The 21394-nt window shown below is 41.3% G+C and overlaps 1 protein-coding gene across 15 annotated transcripts in view; it reads right to left on the bottom strand.

Annotated features, from left to right (window-relative positions):
- SH3D19 (SH3 domain containing 19) overlaps window positions 1-21394 on the bottom strand; it is a 209590-nt gene that overhangs the window by 11508 nt on the left and 176688 nt on the right. For all 15 annotated transcript variants that reach the window (XM_002694316.7, XM_005217479.5, XM_059876230.1 and 12 more), the window contains 8 exons: window positions 20450-20565; window positions 13687-13748; window positions 12562-12826; window positions 8207-8275; window positions 7897-8037; window positions 4266-4338; window positions 3157-3287; window positions 934-989 (listed from right to left, as the gene is read on the bottom strand). In XM_002694316.7, coding sequence (XP_002694362.4) covers window positions 934-989; window positions 3157-3287; window positions 4266-4338; window positions 7897-8037; window positions 8207-8275; window positions 12562-12826; window positions 13687-13748; window positions 20450-20565 — 913 coding nt within the window. The remainder of the gene's footprint in view (window positions 1-933; window positions 990-3156; window positions 3288-4265; window positions 4339-7896; window positions 8038-8206; window positions 8276-12561; window positions 12827-13686; window positions 13749-20449; window positions 20566-21394) is intronic.

Below are 21394 nucleotides of genomic sequence, written 5' to 3'. Positions count from 1 at the left end.
ACAATACAACATACCTGGCAGATCTGTAGACTTCATATTTCTATTAGGTTTAAATACTTTCTATTGTTGGAGGAGAGAGTGGGCTCTTGTCGAACACTCAGAAATGAACTGTCTGAGGAGACACATGGGCTGACAAAGCAAGAAGCTTTGTTGGGAAGGGGCGCCCGGGTGGAGAGCAGCAGGGTAAGGGAACCCAGAAGGACTGCTCTGCCACACGACTGGCAGTCCCAGGTTTTATTGTAATGGGGTGAGCCTCCTGGTTGTCTCTGACTCAGGGTCCTTCCTGGTGGCGTGTGCATTGATCAGCCAAGAAGAATTTCAGCAGGAAGAATTCTGGGAGGTTGGTAGGACATATTATAGGCTGGCATCTCCCCTCCTTTTGGCCCCTCCCAAATTCTTCCAGTTAGTTTTATAAGACATATTATGGGCAGGCATCTCCTCCTTTTTTTGGCCTCTCCCAAATTTTCCTGGTTAGTTTTCATGCTTCTTATTGGGACCTCCTATTGTGAGACAACTTGTTCAAGTGGTTATCATCATGCCTGGTCAACGCAGGTGGTTTTGGTCAATGGTTCCCTAACACTATGACAAAAATATTTGAACTTTCTAGAAATCAGTTTGGTAGATAAATACCAGAAGGCCAACACAAAATGCAGTGGATGATAAAACCTGTCTCTTCAGACAAGGTTTGGCTGTGGGAAGCACCAGGACAGACCGTGGCTGTCTATACGCCCTACATTGGCACACAGGGTTGCCACTATCAGCATGCTGCAATTTCATCAGGATTTTTAAACAAGTCATTTTCCTCATAATTAAAAAAGACATACTGAGAATCTGAATAATCATGCATCTGAAGTGTTTAAGCTTGTTAATTCTTTATGATATAAATGCTCGCATCCTTTGTATTTCGTGCAAAAGAACACAAGTAAAACTTACTTAACACAATGAGATGAGATGGATTCCCGTTTCCCATTTCCTCCTGGAACATCAATCTAGTAAAGACAAAAATCAAGGCAACAATTGTATTATTTCATAAGATAAATTTAAGGCTAAGTAATTAGGAAATTTACAGCTGAGGTTAACCAGTTTAGCTAGGTATTAAATCGACAAAACACACCATAGATGCTAAAAAGGTATGAAATCCAGAATTTGGGTTTTGAAAAAACTCCATAACTTGTGATGTGGCCCTCCTTGCATAGACAACCCATCTTCCTCTTATTTGCTGGAATAAGCACATTATGTCATTCCCCCCTAACTGGGGCTCTCTATCTCACATCCCCTAAGTTGAAAACATCAGGTGAGGAGGGCTTAGCACAGAAACTAGGCATAGGTACTATCTAGACGCCTAGCCAAAGTGTTGGTAGAACTCTGCAATACTTCCATGACCCCAAATAAAACCTTTTAATCAAACTTGTGAAGCTCTCCCTTTTCATAACTCTGGGCCATTTTTTCCCCTTCACTGTAAGTAGGGAAGGAAGAGAGGACTTAGCACTCAGGGAGCATCTAGGGGTGAGCACGTTATATAATACCTCATCTACAAGGCTCAGTAGAGCTAAGTTGTGATGAAATATTTGACCATAATGCACTAAGTCGGAAAACTACTTAAAGCTTTGAGATTTACATTAAATAAAGCAGTGCCCTTCTTGATGAATTCCAAAAGTTTGAAGTTTTAAAACAATTTTTTAAACTTGCAGGCTTAGAAATAACACACCAATAATGTGGCAACTGCAGTGTGACTGATTTCAGTGTGGTAACTGTGCTTTTTCAAGCACTGCCACACTGGGCAGAAGAAAAATGGGGAAGAGCGCTAAAACCAACATTATTCTTAATGTTAATGTAGAGAATGTGGTTGGGTTTCTCCAGACTACTACTACATCAGACTACTTGGAAGACCCACATTTTGTAATTCAAGAGACTCAATCTCATTTATACTTGAAAAACATAGGTTATCTGTTATGTCTGTTTGCTAAGTTTCTGATGGAAAATCATTTGCTTCCCCGCCTCAAATAAGCGGCTCATGTTCAACTATTTAAGCTAGCTTTATTGATATTTTTCAGTATCAGTAAGTTATATCAGCAAGTGAGTCATTCTCTTCCCACTGATGTAAATGCTCGCGTGGCAGTCTTAGTTACTCTCTGTGTTTCTCAGCCACCCGGGCTTAACACTCAGGGCTCTACCACAGGGGTCTGCTTTCACCAGGTAGGCTGTGAGGGTGTGTAAAATTATGACACTTTAATATAATGTTTCTCAGTCAGATTTGAAACTATTAAGTGAAAAACCATTCCCTCCAATGAAAGTACTTTAGTACTGCCAAATCTATTTTTTTTTTAAAGAAGAATCTTTTAATCTATTTGTTTATGGCTGTACTGGGTCTTTGTGCTGTGTGGGCTCTCTCTAGCTGCAGTGAGTGGGAGCTACTCTCCAGCTGCAGTGCACGGACTCCTCACTGTGCTGGCTTCTCTTGCTGTGGAGCACCGGCTCCAGCACGTGGGCTGCAGCAGTTGGGGCACATAGGCTCTCAAGCTTGGCCTTGGTAGTTCGGTGCACTGGCTTAGCTGCCCCAAGGCATGTGAGATCTTTCCAGACCAAGGATTGAACCTCTGTTCCCTGCACTGCAAGGTGGATTCTTAACCACTGGACCATCAGGGAAATCTCATATATATATATATATATATATATTTTTTTTTTTTTTAAGACGGAAATGAATGGGGATGGAAAGAATGAAAGAAATCAATAATGAAATGCACTCCAAAGAAAAAGAGAAGTGGTACCATAACCTTGGAGAACAAACATTCCTATACGACAATCCAGTATCGTTAATTCTTGTTTGCTGAATGTTTCAGAGAATTAACATATACCCTCATGTGCTTATCAACCCTCCAAGAATAGCTGATTCACCAGTGGACCTGCAGTAGCTTTTTACCTTAGGATTTCAGATAGCATTTAAGCATTAAGTTCTAATGCTCCATAATATATTAATAATTAACTACTACCTAGTTGAACAAACCTTTATTTCTGAATTTTTCAAATACTAAACGAATTAATGGAAGAGACAGAACCAGAAGCCAAGAATCTAGGCATCTGGTTATTTTTTTCAAACTGTGAATTACATAGACTCCACTGAATATGTGACCAATTTCAACATCACGATCTACTTACAATCACTTTGACGTAGTTGGCCGGAAATACACCAGTCTGGTTTCTACATTTCCCTCTGTACCAATCTGTATCTATTTTTTCCAGAAGATAAACAATCTCTCCAGAAGTGAGGCTCAGATCATCAGCTTGTTCTGTATGGTAAAATTATAATGATGCATGATCAGTTACCCTGGTTGCAGAGCTGAATAAAGCAGAGCACAGAGTGGCATTTACTTCTGTCCACCAAGGCGGTATGTTCTGCCGATTCTGAGAACAGATTATACTAATTGAATTGACTTTAAAAATATTTTTTTTTCTGGATATTGCTATTATGAGTTTCCCCTTTTAAGATCAAATGAGATATATTTACCAGGCACTGAGTGATAGGGAATGCTTGTTTAAGCACACACACACACAAAACATTGCACTTGCCAGAGATTCTTCTGTGCCAATATAAACGTCTGCTGAATACATATTTTAACAATGAAACACGAAACAATTTATAGACACGGTATAATATTCATATGATTCTCAACCATGCTAAAAAATCATTTCAATCTCAAAATACTAAGGGAGTCCTACTGCTCTTCAGCATATAAATTTACTCACACTGAAATAAAAATCAGTCTACCAAGTGGACAAAAAAAAGGTTATAAATAAATCTGGAATTTATTTTATTTGAATCCTTGGATATAAAAGGTACTTTAAAATTGATTACAAAAATGTGTGTTTTCACTTCATCAGCAATAGCTGAGCTATGTGCGTTGGTTTTACAACCCTTAGCAGAAAAGAACTTCACTTATTAAAGCTGAATTAATTTCATTATGTTGGGAAAGAGTTAAACAGCTTCCAACTGGTAGGCAAGCTGCTATTTGTTCCTGTGTAAGGGGAACACTCTCTCCTCTCTCTCTCACAGGGAGTATCAAAAGCAAGGGTGTGCAGGTAAGCCTTCTGGCATGGCTGGGTGCAGTCAACTCTTCCTGAAGGTGGGGTGATGGATAAGATGGCCTGTCCAGTCCAGGGCTCCATGGGTACAGAAAGTGAAGACAGACGTCCTTGAGAGGTTAACCTTGGGAGGATGCCCGATCTTGGATCCGAAGGTTCTACCACTGTATCATCTGTGTCCTCACCTGCTGGGAAATCATGAAGAACGATGGCATGAGGGGCAGCACTGTCAACAGGCTTCTGAGGGCAGCTTGGGTCCTGAGGGAGAAGCAGAGCAGTGAGTGCGGTGCGCATGATGAACGCTGGGTTCATTATTCACTCGGAGTCCATTTTTTTTTCCTCATTGGGGTCCTCTTGACACAATTATGAGTACAAGATGCAAACCACACAGTTGAGCCAAACAAGAGAATCATGACCAAGTAGAAAAGGTATGAGTCCCTGCTGGAGGAGAATTATCTCAATTATGACAGCCCCCGCGCAGTCGGACACAACTGAAGTGACTTAGCAGCAGCAGCAGCCAGCATTTTTCTTAAACTGACAGAGTAAACAAAAGGAAATTAAATTTAAGCTTTTGTCGGTTGTTTTTGTGTTTTAAAGCAGCATCTACTCTACCCTGAGGTAGTCATTTTTACTACTTCACCCTTCAGGGATCGCTTTTTCCATAAACTATGATCAGGACTAAACCTTAAGAACAAGACCTTAAAAGTATTCTCTTCATTAAGATGGAAAAAGAAGGAAGTTCTGCAATTTACACTCTTGCCTTTTATAATGAAAAGAGCTAATGACTTTTACAAAAGTATAATTCACAAAAAGTAAAATCCATTTCATTTATTACCACTTAAATGAATGCCTTCTCTAATTTGAAAGCCAATGCTACCTCCCATGCCTGGCCTGGATTTTCTATTTAATCTGAATGGTTTATTCAATAGTAATTCTAAGTAAATTAGCAAAGAGAATTCAATATTCTCTACCCATCTAACCAGCTGCTTAGACTGGCCAGAGGAGAAGCCACATTTGAAGAGTGCCTGTTTCTTAATGACAAGCAGTTGTTATCCACATCATCACCATCCAGTCTGACTGATGGATATTATTTGGAATTATAACTTAATCGCTTTGATTCTTAAATGAAAGTGATTTTTTGGTGCCTTTCTCATCTCTTCCTTCCTTTAATGGCCCCTGCCCATCAGGGACTGCCCCTCTCCTGACCATGATGTTCAGACCTCAGGGGTCATGGCCCACTCCCTCCACGTCCGCCCTGCAGCTCCTTTGCGCAACTCTTTTCTGAATCAACTGTAAGGCAGCTGTGGAGGCACGTTGCCTTCTCTCACGTCAGCTGAGAGTAATACAGCTCAGGAAGAGCGTAATACAGCGTAATACAGGAAGGGCTAAGGCAGCTTGGTGTGTTAGTTTACCAAAGCAACACCGACATTTTCTTAGAGGCTGCTTAGTGCTTTTTCTTAAATAAATGGGCATAATGGGAATTTCAGGGATTGTAAAGGAACTATGAGATATGTGAAGCCTGGAGGGGCTTTAAAAATTACTATTTATCCAATTTAGTATATGTGTGGTTTTCATTTTTTTCTGATTTACATCTGTAGACAAAGGGATGACTGCTCCAATAAATGGTGTTAGGCTAGATGGCTTTACATCTGGAAAAAGTGAAGGCAGAGGCCTACCCCACACCAAACATAAACATGGACCTGCAGATGGCCCGAGGCCTAGACACCAGCCAAATGGGTGGAGGTGGGACCGCAGGCAGCCTGTGCCTCCCGCTCCCCTTCCCCGCCTCCTGTGCACAGCTGTCCCCTTGATGCTGCTCATCACCTTGGCCTGGCAGGTGAAGGGCGAGAGGGCAGGCGAACGGGGCTGGCCACAGGGGCAGGAACAACTCAGGGGCAGGAACACACCATTAGCGGGGGTATCTGGGAGGAAAATCTAACATATTTCAAAGTTCCTTCTAGTATGACTATAATAGCTAATACTAATGAGTAATGAGAATAGTTAATATACGCTGTTTGCTCACTATGCACTATTCACTATACTAAGCACCTTACAGGGGCTAAATTACCTAAATTAATCAGCTCATTTAATTTTTTAAGGATCTTTGAGATATAAGGCACTTGCCATAAAATTCAAGCATTTAAAGTGTACCTAATTTTAGCATATTCACAGCATTGTGTGACCATCACCACAATCTAACTTTAGGACACATTTATGATCCCTCCAGAAGCCTCCTACCCATTGGCCATCACTCCCCCTCACCTTCCCCCAGCCCTGGGCAACCACTGATCTACCTTCTGGATTTCCCCATTCTGAACTTTCATATAAATGGAATCATAACGATAAATCAATTCTATAATCAACTCTGAGGATTCTCATATCTATTTCACACATTTAAAAAATGAGGTTCAGAGAGGTCAGATCACTGCCTCCGGTGGTGGGAGGGGAAGTGAGACCCGCAGCTGTGGGAGCCACGCGAGGTGACAATCCCTGCCTCCCTGCTCGGACAGCCCGGCCTTAACTCATAAAGTGCAATGTCTTCTGTTGACTAAGGCAGGGGAGAGCCTAACACAGTTTTAGGGATATTTACCTTCACACTAGGCTTTCAAGTAGGTTTTACTTTTCTGAAAAGGGTAATGTTAGCCATGACCCAGAGCCTGAGAGAGGCCCCACTTGGGTTTCACCAGCTGTGGGTCACTGGTGGTCACCTTTCTGCAAGTCTATGGCACAAGCATGAGGAAGGTAATGTTCCAAGGGACAAAACCGTGAGTGTTTACAAAGAATAAGCTGTAATTTTTTCAGCTTCTGTTTGTCATCAAGGAAAGCTTTCCGGCAGTACAATCCCCATGGCTACCCACCAACGTGTTCAAAAGAGAGGCAGAACAGTGGTCACAGATGGGTAATGCTTCCTGAAACAAAGAGAAAGTGAGCGACAGAAGAGCTTTCCCCACGAGGCTGAAGTCAGAAATGTCACCATTCCAGCTGTGGCCAGCATAACACATATCTTCTCTGCTCTCTGAAACTCGAATCTTTAGTTTCTTGGCAAACCTCAAATGACAGACTGCCCTCCAAGAAGAACTGGATGAGATTATGCAAACTAGGATGATGGCAAACCAAAGACTTTAACTTGGCCTAATGACTGATAGGTCTCATTCTTCATGTTCGCCACATTACCTAAGACAGTGAAAATTTAACTGGGTACCCTAAGCAGCTCTTTAAAAAATATGCCTCTGTAAATTGTTCAATGGCATTTTTCTTGCTCAACAAATGACCTTCAATAATCATTGTATTCTCCTAGGCTCCACAGATTTGTTAGGCCTAAATAGTGAATTCAGAGTGTTGTAACATTTCATTTCATTATTTTATGAGCTATGATCAGAGAAACAAGGTCTATACTCACCTTAAATCTTACTGGGAAGTGTTTTAATGTCAGCCTTTATAGGGCCCTCCTTAAAATAATTATCCATTCTGCTAGAAAACCAATCTCTAGTACTTTGGTAAATGTATTTACATTATTTCAAAAGTAAATAGCTCTCACAGTTGAAAATTAATGACTACGTGTCCTGGATGCTGTAAGTCAGCATGATACGAGGAAGGCAAGCCACCCGGTAGTCACTCTGTATCAAAGTGATTAGTCTGGCAGCGGCAAGTCTCTTAGAAGTAATTTATTCTTAAAATGGAATAAAACGCTACTGTAATTTTTACTCTGGTTAAAATAAACGTGCTAATAAAAACCTGAGGATGAGCTATAATTAATAGTTCTATGAAATGTGCTGCCATGTGTGATATGAGGATGGTACGGTATCAATTCCTCACATTTGGTCTGCTGCTAAGATGTTCATCAAGCGGCGTGATGATCTTCATCTGAGACAGGTGAACTCTGCCGGCATCGTCTCCCTTCCGGCACTCCAAGTAATTACCTTCTGCCTGCTTCAGTATCACCAGGACGTCCCCACGCTGTAAGGTACAATACCACTCTCTGAAGCAATTATTATTTAATAAAACATTATTACTTTTTCCACATTTTAATCTTTGGAGCCTAAAGCATTTAATAATGTGTAAAACAGTAACAGAGGCCAGCAAATTTTTTAAAAAACTTGTCAGTAAAGAAGGAGCTCTACTTTACCTTACAAGAAAGTTCTCCAGGGTTTTGCGGGATGACATCTTCATTGGCAATTCCATGAGGCACAGACAGCTTGAACATAAACCAATATAAAGGATTATTCATAATCAAATAACTGTGTCCTAAGAGGCCGATCAGGTGGGGATTTGGCACACGCGCCTGCAGCGTAACTTCCAGCAGGTAAACTCTTCCCTCAGCTTCCGCAAGCTCAGGATCGTTGGCGGGGCTGCCGCTTCTCAGGACACGCAGAGTCCTCGGGGGCCTGGGGCTGAGCACACAGGACTCGGGGGCTGAGGGCAGCCTAAGGTGCCCCTTCAGTCACAACCGAGAAGGCCTGCTCCACCAGCTTCCCAGAGCACCAGGAGGGTGAATGCTCGGCACTGGCCTCGGCCTGCAGTTCAGGGGCTGACGGGGGACTGGACAGGCTGCTTCTACCTGCCTTTAATCTCTTTCCCTGCAGTCTCTCTGGCGCAAGTGTCTATTTAAACCCATTTCACTGCCTGACCTCAGTCATTCCTGGTCACTCAGCCTTGTCTGATCCTAGAATGGCTTTTACGTCTGTCGGCTGTTCTGGCCAGAGGACTCTGCTCCCTGCCTTGGTAAATTCCAGCTGATGAGCACGTGTCAGCCCAGGAGATGTGATCACACAATCTCACGTACAGCAAGGAAAGGGAGCAAAGACACGCAGTGCACGGGCGCGGCCCCAGGAGCAGGGAGGGTGGGGCGGCTCGCAGCAGCTGTCAGAGCGCCAGGGTGCAGAGACCCTGGGGGGCAATTTAATGGTGGGGCAGCCACAGGACAGATGGGGGGTTTAAGGAGTTACTTTGTAAAGAGACATACTACTCTAATATATCATCATTTTGATTTATTAATTTCTTTACTTTTCTGGCCTGGAGAATTTCATGGACTATATAGTCCATGGGGTCGCAAAGAGTTGGACACAACTGAGAGACTTTCACTCTCACTTCACTTTTAAGTTATTCAAATGCTTTATTGACATTATATAGCTATGCTAAGACCGATAAGCGAAATTTGATACCCCCAGTGAGGCTCTTAACATGGAACAGCCAATGTGAGTACAGACTTTACAATTAGTAACATGATTTTCTTTCTCTTTTTTTGGCCACACCGGCTGGGCTTTGTGAGAGCTTAGTTCCCCAACCAGGGATTGAAGCCACGCCCATGCAGGCGAAGTGTGGAGTCCTAACACTGGACACCAGGGAAGCCCTGTAACACTGTTTCCTTAGTGTGGCTTAACGCTAAAGAGCATGGGCTTAGACCAGTCAATCTGGGTTCAAACCGTGGCTCCACCATCACTGGCTTTGTGATTCCGGACAGGCCATTTAATCTCTCTGAGTACTATTTTCTTCATTTGCATAACAGACATAATAATAGTATCCACTTCACAGGGTTGATGTGAGGAATAAATCAGATCAGATCAGTCGCTCAGTCGTGTCTGACTCTTTGCGACCCCATGAATTGCAGCACGCCAGGCCTCCCTGTCCATCACCAACTCTCGGAGTTCACTCAGACTCATGTCCATCGAGTCAGTGATGCCATCCAGCCATCTCATCCTCTGTTGTCCTCTTCTCCTCTTGCCCCCAATCCCTCCCAGCATCAGTCTTTTCCAATGAGTCAACTCTTCGCATGAGGTGGCCAAAGTACTGGAGTTTCAGCTTTAGAATCAGTCCTTCCAAAGAAATCCCAGGGCTGATCTCCTTCAGAATGGACTGGTTGGATCTCCTTACAGTCCAAGGGACTCCCAAGAGTCTTCTCCAACACCACAGTTCAAAAGCATCAGTTCTTCAGTGCTCAGCCTTCTTCACAGTCCAACTCTCACATCCATACATGACCACAGGAAAAACCATAGCCTTGACTAGATGAACCTTTGTTGGCAAAGTAATGTCTCTGCTTTTGAATATGCTATCTAGGTTGGTCACAATTTTCCTTCCAAGGAGTAAGCGTCTTTTAATTTCATGGCTGCAGTCACCATCTGCAGTGCTTTTGGAGCCCAGAAAATAAAATCTGACACTGTTTCCACTGTTTCCCCATGTATTTCCCATGAAGTGATGGGACCGGATGCCATGATCTTCGTTTTCTGAATGTTGAGCTTTAAGCCAACTTTTTCACTCTCCTCTTTCACTTTCATCAAGAGGCTTTTGAGTTCCTCTTCACTTTCTGCCATAAGGGTGGTGTCATCTGCATATCTGAGGTTATTGATATTTCTCCCGGCAATCTTGATTCCAGCTTGTGTTTCTTCCAGTCCAGCGTTTCTCATGATGTACTCTGCATGTAAGTTAAATAAACTGGGTGACAATATACAGCCTTGATGTACTCCTTTTCCTATTTGGAACCAGTCTGTTGTTCCATGTCCAGTTCTAACTGTTGTTTCCTGACCTGCATACAAATTTCTCAAGAGGAAGATCAGGTGGTCTGGTATTCCCATCTCTTCAGAATTTTCCACAGTTTATTGTGATCCACACAGTCAAAGGCTTTGGCATAGTCAATAAAAGCAGAAGGAGATGTTTTTCTGGAACTCTCGCTTTTTCCATGATCCAGCGGATGTTGGCAATTTGATCTCTGGTTCCTCTGCCTTTTCTAAAACCAGCTTGAACATCAGGAAGTTCATGGTTCACATATTGCTGGAAGCCTGGCTTGGAGAATTTTGAGCATTACTTTACTAGCATGTGAGATGAGTGCAATTGTGCAGTAGTTTGAGCATTCTTTGGCATTGCCTTTCTTTGGGATTGGAATGAAAACTGACCTTTTCCAGTCCTGTGGCCACTGCTGAGTTTTCCAAATTTGCTGGCATATTGAGTGCAGCACTTTCACAGCATCATCTTTCAGGATTTGAAATAGCTCCACTGGAATTCCATCACCTCCACTAGCTTTGTTCATAGTGATGCTTTCTAAGGCCCACTTGACTTCACATTCCAGGATGTCTGGCTCTAGGTCAGTGATCACACCATCGTGATTATCTGGGTCATGAAGATCTTTTTTGTACAGTTCTTCTGTGTATTCTTGCCATCTCTTCTTAATATCCTCTGCTTCTGTTAGGTCCATACCATTTCTGTCCTTTATTGAGCCCATCTTTGCATGAAATCTTCCTTTAGTATCTCTGATTTTCTTGAAGAGATCTCTAGTCTTTCCCATTCTGTTGTTTTCCTCTATTTCTTTGCATTGATCACTGAAGAAGGCTTTCTTATCTCTTCTTGCTATTCTTTGGAACTCTGCATTCAGATGTTTATATCTTTCCTTTTCTCCTTTGCTTTTCACTTCTCTTCTTTTCACAGCTATTTGTAAGGCCTCCCCAGACAGCCATTTTGCTTTTTTGCATTTCTTTTCCATGGGGATGGTCTTGATCCCTGTCTCCTGTACAATGTCATGAACCTCATTCCATAGTTCATCAGGCACTCTATCTATCAGATCTAGGCAGTGCTTCAAACAATGCCTGACTCATGAGTACTCAACACATCAGCTGCTGCTTTTATTAAGTAACCCTATCCCAATTAAAATTTTATCAGTTTAAATAAATATGAATATATATGAATATCCTACCTCCTTCTTTTCTGTCTATATCATTCCCTTAAGAAGAGAGAAAAAAATCTTAAATGGTTTAAAATGAGAACAATTTCCAGCTCAATGATGGAACTGTAGAACAACAGGAAATGAATAAATGCTGTTCTTGTTAAGAGCTACTGTTGTACAATTGTTTAAAAAGTGCCAACATTCCTGCTTCTTATCATTTTAATTTGCTCTAGATTTCATCAGGTTAACCTGACCAAAGTAGAGAGAACACATCAATTCCGAAGACAAAGGCTTAAGGTCACAGGAGAAGAAAAACATTCAGAGAGAACAAAATTAATATCTCAACTATCTTGATTATTGATGAAAACTTCTAACTGGTAACTCTTAAATGGACCATGATAATCAGATTTTAAAAAGTGGAAAATGAGGGAAAAACCATTTTAATAAGAACTTTCTTCCACTTCACTTCAAATTTTACTCTGTGGGCAAGGCACACAGAGTATATAAGATACAAACTATACTGAGATGTGAATATAATATCTGTCAGATACTCCCATCAGTATAATCTACTGGGTCAGGTTTTTCAGAGTTTCTGTTTGGTCAAGCCAGATAGCACATTGCAATCCCTGTCTGCCCTGCTTCCTTTTCCACAGTTTTTTCTAAACTGTGCTTTAAAGACTTAGGTTTATCACAGCCTACTTGTCGAAAGCACTCTAGCATCACGGGGCAATTACACATTTGTCTCACCAACTTTTTCTAAGGAACAGGGGTCTTATATATACTTTAGGACAAACCTCTGGACCAAAACCATTTTTAAAAGTTACATTTACCATGTACTTCCTGTAGAGAGGGTGTCCTGGTTTGGGGCGCGGGGGCAGTACTGGATCTTGATTTTTAAAGACTTGACTCTTGGCTTTTGAGAGTCCAGGTGCCAAGTTACTTGGTTTTTTCTGAAGATCCATGTCAGAAGAAGACCGATTAAAAGGCAGCTTTTTATTTGATGTTCTGGTTGCTGGAAGTTTAGGGGGAGGTGGTCTCTCAGGGGCCCCCTTGGGAGGAGGCTGTCGAGCTGGTATGACTTTTCCATTTACAGGCCTGAAATTCAATGTGGCAGCTGTGAGTCAGTGTTTGATTGATAGTAGTTCTGCTTTGTCCTTTCTTACACACACACACACACACACACACACGCACGCAGCTTTCTGCTAATGTAACACCATTTACTGAAACATGCAGGGTATGCTATTTTTCAGCAAATGACTGCTGCATTAAACATTATATTATTAGAAGAAATGCCATGATGTTCCAGCTTCCTCTTATCTTGCACTAGAGATTCATTAGTTCAAGACAAACAAGCATTTACTATCATGAGCTCTCTAAGGCCCCATTTGCTCTTAAACACACCATGACTGTTTCAGAAAACTAAGCACTTTCTACCAACGCCTGAGATGAAAAGCTTATAATAAGATATCATGTAGATGTGATGGGGTCTTCTAGATTATTAGGAAGGGAAAAACAAACTCTAATGTTCATGTCCTAGGAATCATTATTAAAACTCTAATTTAGATTAAAACAAAGAAAGCTAATTCTGAAAATAGGATAGCAATACCAGCTCAATGGATGTGAGTTTGAGCAAACTCCAGGAGATGGTGAAGGACAGGGAGGCCTGGCATGCTGCAGTCCATGGGGTCAAAAAGAGTTGGACACAACTTAGCAACTGAACAACAACAACAGAGATTCATGTGTGTGCTCTGTGAATGGTTAGATTATGCTAAACAAGAAACAGAGATGCCTACAACCTGCTGTCAGAAGTAGACTGTGGGCTAGTGGCCTGGGGAACTTTGTGACTTATTTCTAAAAAAAGATAGAAGGCCAACAACATGGGGAAAAAGGTCTGGTCTTGGAGTCATTAGATTTTCTTTAACTGGCTTTTTAGAGGTTTTCCCATGCTTACCTACCTGGGTGGCAACCTTGGGGGTCCTCGCCCAGAACCTCCTGATTGACCAGCAATGTCAGATTCCTGAAAGAATCAGAGAATGCTTTTTAGTTAAGGTTAATCTGAAACAAGAGCTTGTCAAGAGGAATTATGGACAAATTTTTGGCTAGATCTGTAAGTGGAAATGTAGCTGAGTTACAGAAAGGAGATTAAAAGAGTCTTCTCGTCTCGGTCCTCACTGTCCCTGTCACAATGCAACTGAGGAGAGAGAGGAAGAGGCCGGGGTCTGCTGCTGTGGACCACGGCCCACCCGACAGCACTGGTGATGACACAGCCAGCACGTTCTAAGGAGGGAAGGAAGATGCTTAGCTCGTGACAGCTTACACAGCACCAACTTAAGCAGGCACTGCAGGGAATTCTTTTTAAATATGGCATTTATTTATCCCATGACAATACTTAAGATATGCAGTGCTCCTAGCTTAAACACACAGTAAGTGGGGTGGTGATTAGTTTGTTTTACCTAGAAAAGCCAAATCTCTTATACTGGCTGGTTTCCACATTGTGTGATGTGTTTTGAACTGGAAGGAAGTGGGAACATAACAGAAACTTAAGAAGTGGCCTGAAAGGAGAGCATGTGAGTAGGAACAGACAAGGCTTGAGAAAGCAGAGAGCTTATACCACAGGAATCCCTTAGAAGTGGAGTAGCCCTCATAGTCAACAGAAGAGTCTGAAATGCAGTACTTGGATGCAATCTCAAAAACGACAGAATGATCTCTGTTCATTTCCAAGACAAACCATTCAATATCATGGTAATACAAGCCTATGCCCCAACCAATAATGCTGAAGAAGCTGAAGTTGAATGGTTCTATGAAGACTTACAAGACCTTCTAGAACTAACACCCAAAATGATGTCCTTTTCATTATAGGGGACTGGAATGCAAAGTAGAAAATCAAGAAATACCTGGAGTAACAGGCAAATTTGGCCTTGGAGTACAGAATGAAGCAGGGCAAAGGCTAATAGAGTTCTGCCAAGAGAATGTACTGGTCATAGCAAACACCCTCTTCCAACATCACAAGAGAAGACTCTACACATGGACATCACCAGATGGTCAACAATGAAATCAGACTGATTATATTCTTTGCAGCCAAAGATGAATAAGCTCTATACAGTCAGCAAAAGCAAGACTGGGAGCTGACTGTGGCTCAGATCATGAACTCCTTATTGCCAAATTCAGACTTAAATTGAAGAAAGTAGGGAAAACCACTAGACCATTCAGGTATGGCCTAAATCAAATCTCTTACGATTATACAATGGAAGTGACAAATAGATTCAAGGGCCTAGATCTGATAGACAGAGTGCGTAAAGAACTATGGACTGACGTTCGTGACATTGTACAGGAGACAGGGATCAAGACCATCCCCAAGAAAAAGAAGTGCAAAAGGCAAAATGGTTGTCTGAGGAGGCCTTGCAAATAGCTGTGAAAAGAAGAGAAGCAAAAGGCAAAGGAGAAAAGGAAAGATATAAGCATCTGAATGCAGAGTTCCAAAGAATAGCAAGGAAAGGTAAGAAAGCCTTCCTCAGGGATCAATGAAAAGAAATAGAGGAAAACAACAGAATGGGAAAGACTAGATATCTTCTTCAAGAAAATTAGAGATACCAAGGGAATATTTCATGCAAAGATGAGCACAATAAAGAACAGAAATGGTATGGACCTAAAGGAAGCAGAAGATATTAAGAAGAGGTGGCAAGAATACACAGAAGAACTGTACAAAAAGATCTTTACAACCCAGATAACCACGATGGTGTGATCACTCACCTAGAGCCAGACATCCTGGAATGTAAAGTCAAGTAGGCCTTAGGAAGCATCACGAAGAACAAAGCTAGTGAGGTGATAGAATTCCAGTTGAGCTATTTCAAATCCTCAAAGATGATGCTGTGAAAGTGCTGCACTCAATATGCCAGCAAATTTGGAAAACTCAGCAGTGGCCACAGGGCTGGAAAAGGTTACTTTTCATTCCAATCCCAAAGAAATGCAATGCCAAAGAATGCTCAAACTACTGCACAATTGCACTCATCTCACACGCTAGTAAAGTAATGCTCAAAATTCTCCAAGCCAGGCTTTAATAGTACATGAACCGTGAACTTCCACATGTTCAAGCTCGATTTAGAAAAGGCAGAGGAACCAGAGATCAAATTGCCAACATCCGTTGGATCATCGAAAAAGCAAGAGTTCCAGAAAAACATCTCCTTCTGTTTTATTGACTATGCCAAAGCCTTTGACTGTGTGGATCAACAAACAAACTGTGGAAAATTCTGAAAGAGATGGGAATACCAGACCACCTGACCTGCCTCCTGAGAAATCTGTATGCAGGTCAGGAAACAACATTTAGAACTGGACATGGAACAACAGCTGGTTCCAAATCGGGAAAGGAGTACGTCAAGGCTGTATATTGTCACTCTGCTTATTTAACTTATGTGCAGAGTATATCATGAGAAATGAAGGGCTGGATAAAGCACAAGCTGGAATCAAGATTGCCGGGAGAAATATCAATAACCTCAGATATGCAGATGACACCACCCTTACGGCAGGAAGCAAAGAACTAAAGAGCCTCTTGATGAAAGTGAAAGTGGAGAGTGAAAAAATTGGCTTAAAGCTCAACATTCAGAAAACGAAGATCATGGCATCTGGTCCCCTCACTTCATGGCAAATAGGTGGGTAAACAATGGAAACAGTGACAGATTTTATTTTTGGGGGCTCTAATATCACTGCAAATGGTGACTGCAGCCATGAAATTAAAAGACCTTTGCTCCTTGGAAGAAAAGTTATGGCCAACCTAGACCGCATATTAAAAAGAAGAGACATTACTTTACCAACAAAGGTCCATCTAGTCAAGACTATGGTTTTTCCAGTAGTCGTGTATAGATGTGAGAGTTGGAGTATAAAGAAAGCTGAGCACTGAAGAATTGATGCTTTTGAATTGTGGTGTTGGAGGAGATTTTTGAGAGTCCCTTGCCCTGCAAGGAGATCCAACCAGTCCATCCTAAAGGAAATCAGTCCTGAATATTTATTGGAAAAACTTATGCTAAAGCTGAAACTTCAATACTTTGGCCACCTGATGCGAAGAACTGACTCATTTGAAAAGATCCCGATGCTGGGAAAGGTTGAAGGCAGGAGGAGACGGGGATGACAGAGGATGATATGGTTGGATGGCATCATCAGCAGTTGGTGATGGACAGTGAAGCCTGGTGTGCTGCAGTCCACAGGGTCACAAAGAGTCGACACGACTGAGCAACTGAAATGAAGTGAACTGAACTATACAACTAGAGCAAAGGGGTTGATGTGCTGAGAAGATTTTTGGAGGAAAGAGCAAAAGGACGTGGTGTGAAAAACAAGAGCGGGAGAGTTGGAATGTTTGGCCTGAAAGTAGATGAGAGAAGTTGGAAGTGTGGAGATCAACAGGAAGACTCCTCTAGAAGGGGTTCAAACTGTGCTAATTAAATAAGTTTTCTGAACATGTTATTGCCCAGGGACTGGGTAATGAATATAAAACATGGAAAACTTTTTCAGATCATCTGTTGAATGAGAAGTTAAAGGCTCTTAATGCCAAGACTTCTATTCTTTATTTTAAGGGAAAAGTCCTCACTAAATTCTTCTAATTCTAATTGAGTCTCTTTTTTCAACTTTCCTACTTTCTAAGCCCTGACCACTGACATCCAGGACATAATATTTTTCCAATACCACCTGAGGGGAGGGGAATGCTAGGTCTTCAAAATGACATTCCTTTTTTTTTTTCTGCAAAGGAGATATAGCTACAGATTGATAATCTTTGGGCTAATTTGGCCTCTTTTCCCCCTTCTCATCTTACAAATGAGTTAAAACTCACTTCTGTGATTTGTAATTCACACTGAATATTTACATCTTTTCCTTAAATGCCAAATGATTAATTGCTAATAGCTGCGATCATCTGAATATGTTTCAATGTTTTATAATCCCATTTTAAAAAACAAATTAAGCTTGCCCTTAAAACTTGGTTTCACTAATGAGTTCAGTTAATGTAGTGAAGCAAGTCACCAGCTCATAAACCCTGCAATATTACAAACCATCATCCATGCCTTATAAATACACTGCCTATATGCTTCCCAACAAATCTTGCTATGATACCTGAAAAACTCATTTACTTCTTTGGCCACCTTTAAAACTGAAACAAAGAGAAAAACACTCAAGCTGATAGGTAGGAACTCTTGTATCTTTTCTTCAAAATTACTTAATAATTAAGGGCAGATTAAAAAAAGATGTATAAATTTGACATAGAAAATTATAGATGATGTACTTTAATAAAGACATACCACACAATCCTAATCTTCTACCAAATATTAGCTGCAGTTTTCTCTGGGTGGTTTATATATCTTTACGGGAGATCTTAAATATCTCTCTAATTTCTCAATTTTGAATTATCAGCAAAAATAAATCAGAAGAAAAGGGAGCATACTCGAATCTTCCAGGGCTGTTCGGCACATTCCAGAAGGCACTGCTGCAGTGCACAGACTTCATGTACTGAGAGGAGGGGCTTGGTTCCCGCAGGAGCCACGGTCTCAGCGTCTGGTCAAGTTCGGGTTTGTGCACAGCTTCTGCTGACAGTCTTTGGAAGATTACTGATTAGGGATTTCCTGTTCTTCAATATTCCACACATGCAGGGAGCTTCTCTGTACTGGCATTGTGCAGTTTTTCTCTAGCTCTGACACCCCTGAACTTTGACTTTTGATGTGTTGGGCAAGCATTTTAGTTCTGGGCAAAGTTGGTGTTTCTGTTTGTACTGCCCCGCAGATGCCATCTGTTTGTTCATCTTCCTTGGGATGGTTTCTTATGTTCAACTTAAAAATAATTCCAGCCCCTTCCCCCCTTTCTTGCTGTATATTCAAAAGACAGACATTTCTTCCAAAACCACATTCTTGGGTGCTAGAATCACTGAGCAGCCTCTGCAGATGTGCCTTCTCTTCTTTCTCCAGGCACTGATACCACTTCTCCCGTCCTGAACTCATCAGAGAGCTCCTGGGCTGCAGCCGAGACGCCTTGACCCTCTGGGCCATGTCCCCCAGCTCTCTTCCTGCGCTGGCTGGCAGACCCTGGATTTCCACAGAGGAGTGTGCTCCTGTGACAGAATGGCGCCACTGCCTCCTGATGTTTCTCACCCTGGAGTCCCTTATCGTTTAAGTGAGGACTGAGATTTTGCAAGGACAGCCATCTTGTCATGAGTCAGAAAATTCCCTGGCTCTTAAGGCAGGAGAAGCAGTAGAGGGTCTTTGTTCTGCGCCTCATCAGGAGACTTACCTGTCAAAGACCCTCTCCACGTGGGTCATCACACTGGTGACACATTCTTTCCAGAGATCTTTCCCCACACCTGAAGGCTTTCTGGCCTCTGGTCTAAAATTCACTCAGTAATTGTCATTCTTAAAACAAAAGGAATTTCTCAGTCATAAATTTCTGGCCCCGGAAATCTATGTGCGTGACTTCAGCCAAATCATTTAACCTGTGATCTCTTTCTCTTTCTTCTTCCTTCAGACCCAGCGTGTCTATTATGTACTCATTCTTTACCGCACAGCACAGGGGGCTCGGAGCTCCTCCTCCCCACCCTCTGTAAACACTGCAGGGCGGGATTTCTGTCATGCTAGTCACGTGAGGTATAAACAGTTAGGAATAAAGTTTCCTCTCCAGATGGTTTAGTTTATTCTGACTTCCTTTTCTTTCTTCTTTTTTTTTTCTATGTTGGAGTTGCTCTGTGGATTGCTTAACACCAAATGGAGTAATACTTAACATTTTAATAGAGCGTTATGGTTGATAAGGCCCACGACTCAGTGAATGCTAAGTATATCCACTCGTCATCGTCTCGCTCCATTCTACTACCCTTCAGTAACCTTCTCAAGTAACTTTTTCTCCATGGAAGTATGGGATTTCCCTCATTCAACAACTCTATGGCAGGAGCTCTAGCATCCTCTTTTGGGTTTTCTTGGCCCAGTTTTAATAAAAATTTATTACCAAGTACTTTGAAATGCAAGTGATCACTAAATTTTAATCCAGCCTACAGGAAACTCTCATTAACTTGATATTGGCTAATTCAATTTAATGGATCCATCAAAGAAATTTCTCTTCACTAGATGATTAGATCAGTTTGCATGTATAATAAGCAGAGTTAATTCACAATGTAAAACTATCATGAAATTTGAACTGAAAATTTGGCTCAAAGACTTTAAGAACTGGTTTCTTTTGAAACAAACTATAAAGATAACCTAGGAATTTCAAAAAGTATGGAATAATGGTATTGAAGTTGTAATTTTTTAAAAAATGTGTATATATTTAACCTTTTGACCACCATCTGTTAACAAGCACATGCTAAAGCACTATTTTTAAAATTAAAAAATAACTTTCTCCTAAATTTCAGATGAACAAATGCTCATGATTACCTTAAAATGATGTGATTCATTCAGTATTTCAAATATAATCTGATCACTGAATTAAATCTGTTTTCACAACAAAGAGCCAGTACAACCAAAAATGTAAAAAATAATAAAAATTTTAAAAGACAATATACTGGTATAGGGCAAATTATTTTATGATGAGCCTAAGTCTTTTATCCTATATGAATTTTTAAAATATTAAATAAGTTCATGGAGCTTAGAAAATGGTTTGTAATAAAGGTTTTATCTGACCAACAGTAAAATAATTTAGACATCAGCTGAGTACTTAAAATTAGTGTGTAGCTTAGGACAACCTATAATGACCACTTACCAAGTTTCTAGTTCTGTCAGCATTACCAAGCTTTCCAGATACTGTGCTGAAGGTGTTTCCGATAGGTTTTTCAGTAGGGAGAGGAGGTGGGCTCTGTGGATCCTCTTCATGTAAACCTGGAAAAATAACAATAATTAATCAGTAATTTCTAGTCTTCGAGGGTTTCACAGGATGGAAAGACTGCAGCTCGCTTCCTTAAGAAAATGTCCATACACAAAAAGAATAGACAGCTAAGCAATGAGAAAGATTTCCTGACAAATCTCAGAAAATCGATGGGTTAGCAGCCATCAGTCAGTTTTACCCAATGTTTCATCAAGAGTAAAAATGACACTAAACAATTACAACAGTGAGCCAGCATTTGTTGGAACCTTCTATGGACCAGGCATTAGGTTAAGGCACTTTATCCATATGCATCTCTCTAACCAACATCTATCTAAGTGCTAGATCTGCTAGCTAGTAGCCACTATGGCAGTTTGAACTTCAATCTTAATTAAAATTAAATAAACAGTTCAATCCTGCAGTTGCATGGACCACACTGTAAGTTCTCAGTAGCCACATGTGGTTATTGGCTACCATATTAGACAGCACTATGCTAGATAGCATTGCGTCCATTTGACAGATGAAGAGACTGAAGCTGAGAAGAAAACAAATGAACTACCCAGGTCTTGCTTCAACAGTACATGAACAGAGAACTTCCACATGTACAAGCTGAATTTCCAATATCCACTGGATCATAGAAAAGAGCAAGGAAATTCCAGAAAAAATCTACTTCTGCTTCATCGATTATGCTAAAGCCTTTGACTATGTGGATCACAACAAACTGTGGAAAATTCTTAAAGAGATGGGAATACCAGACCACCTGTGAAACCTGTATGCAGGACAAGAAGCAACAGTTAGAACCGGACATGTAACGACGGACTGGTTCCAAATTGGGAAAGGAGTACG

Source organism: Bos taurus, chromosome 17, assembly GCF_002263795.3.
Source record: "Bos taurus isolate L1 Dominette 01449 registration number 42190680 breed Hereford chromosome 17, ARS-UCD2.0, whole genome shotgun sequence".
Taxonomy (NCBI): domain Eukaryota; kingdom Metazoa; phylum Chordata; class Mammalia; order Artiodactyla; family Bovidae; genus Bos; species Bos taurus.
This window is presented reverse-complemented; position numbering and strand designations above follow the sequence as displayed.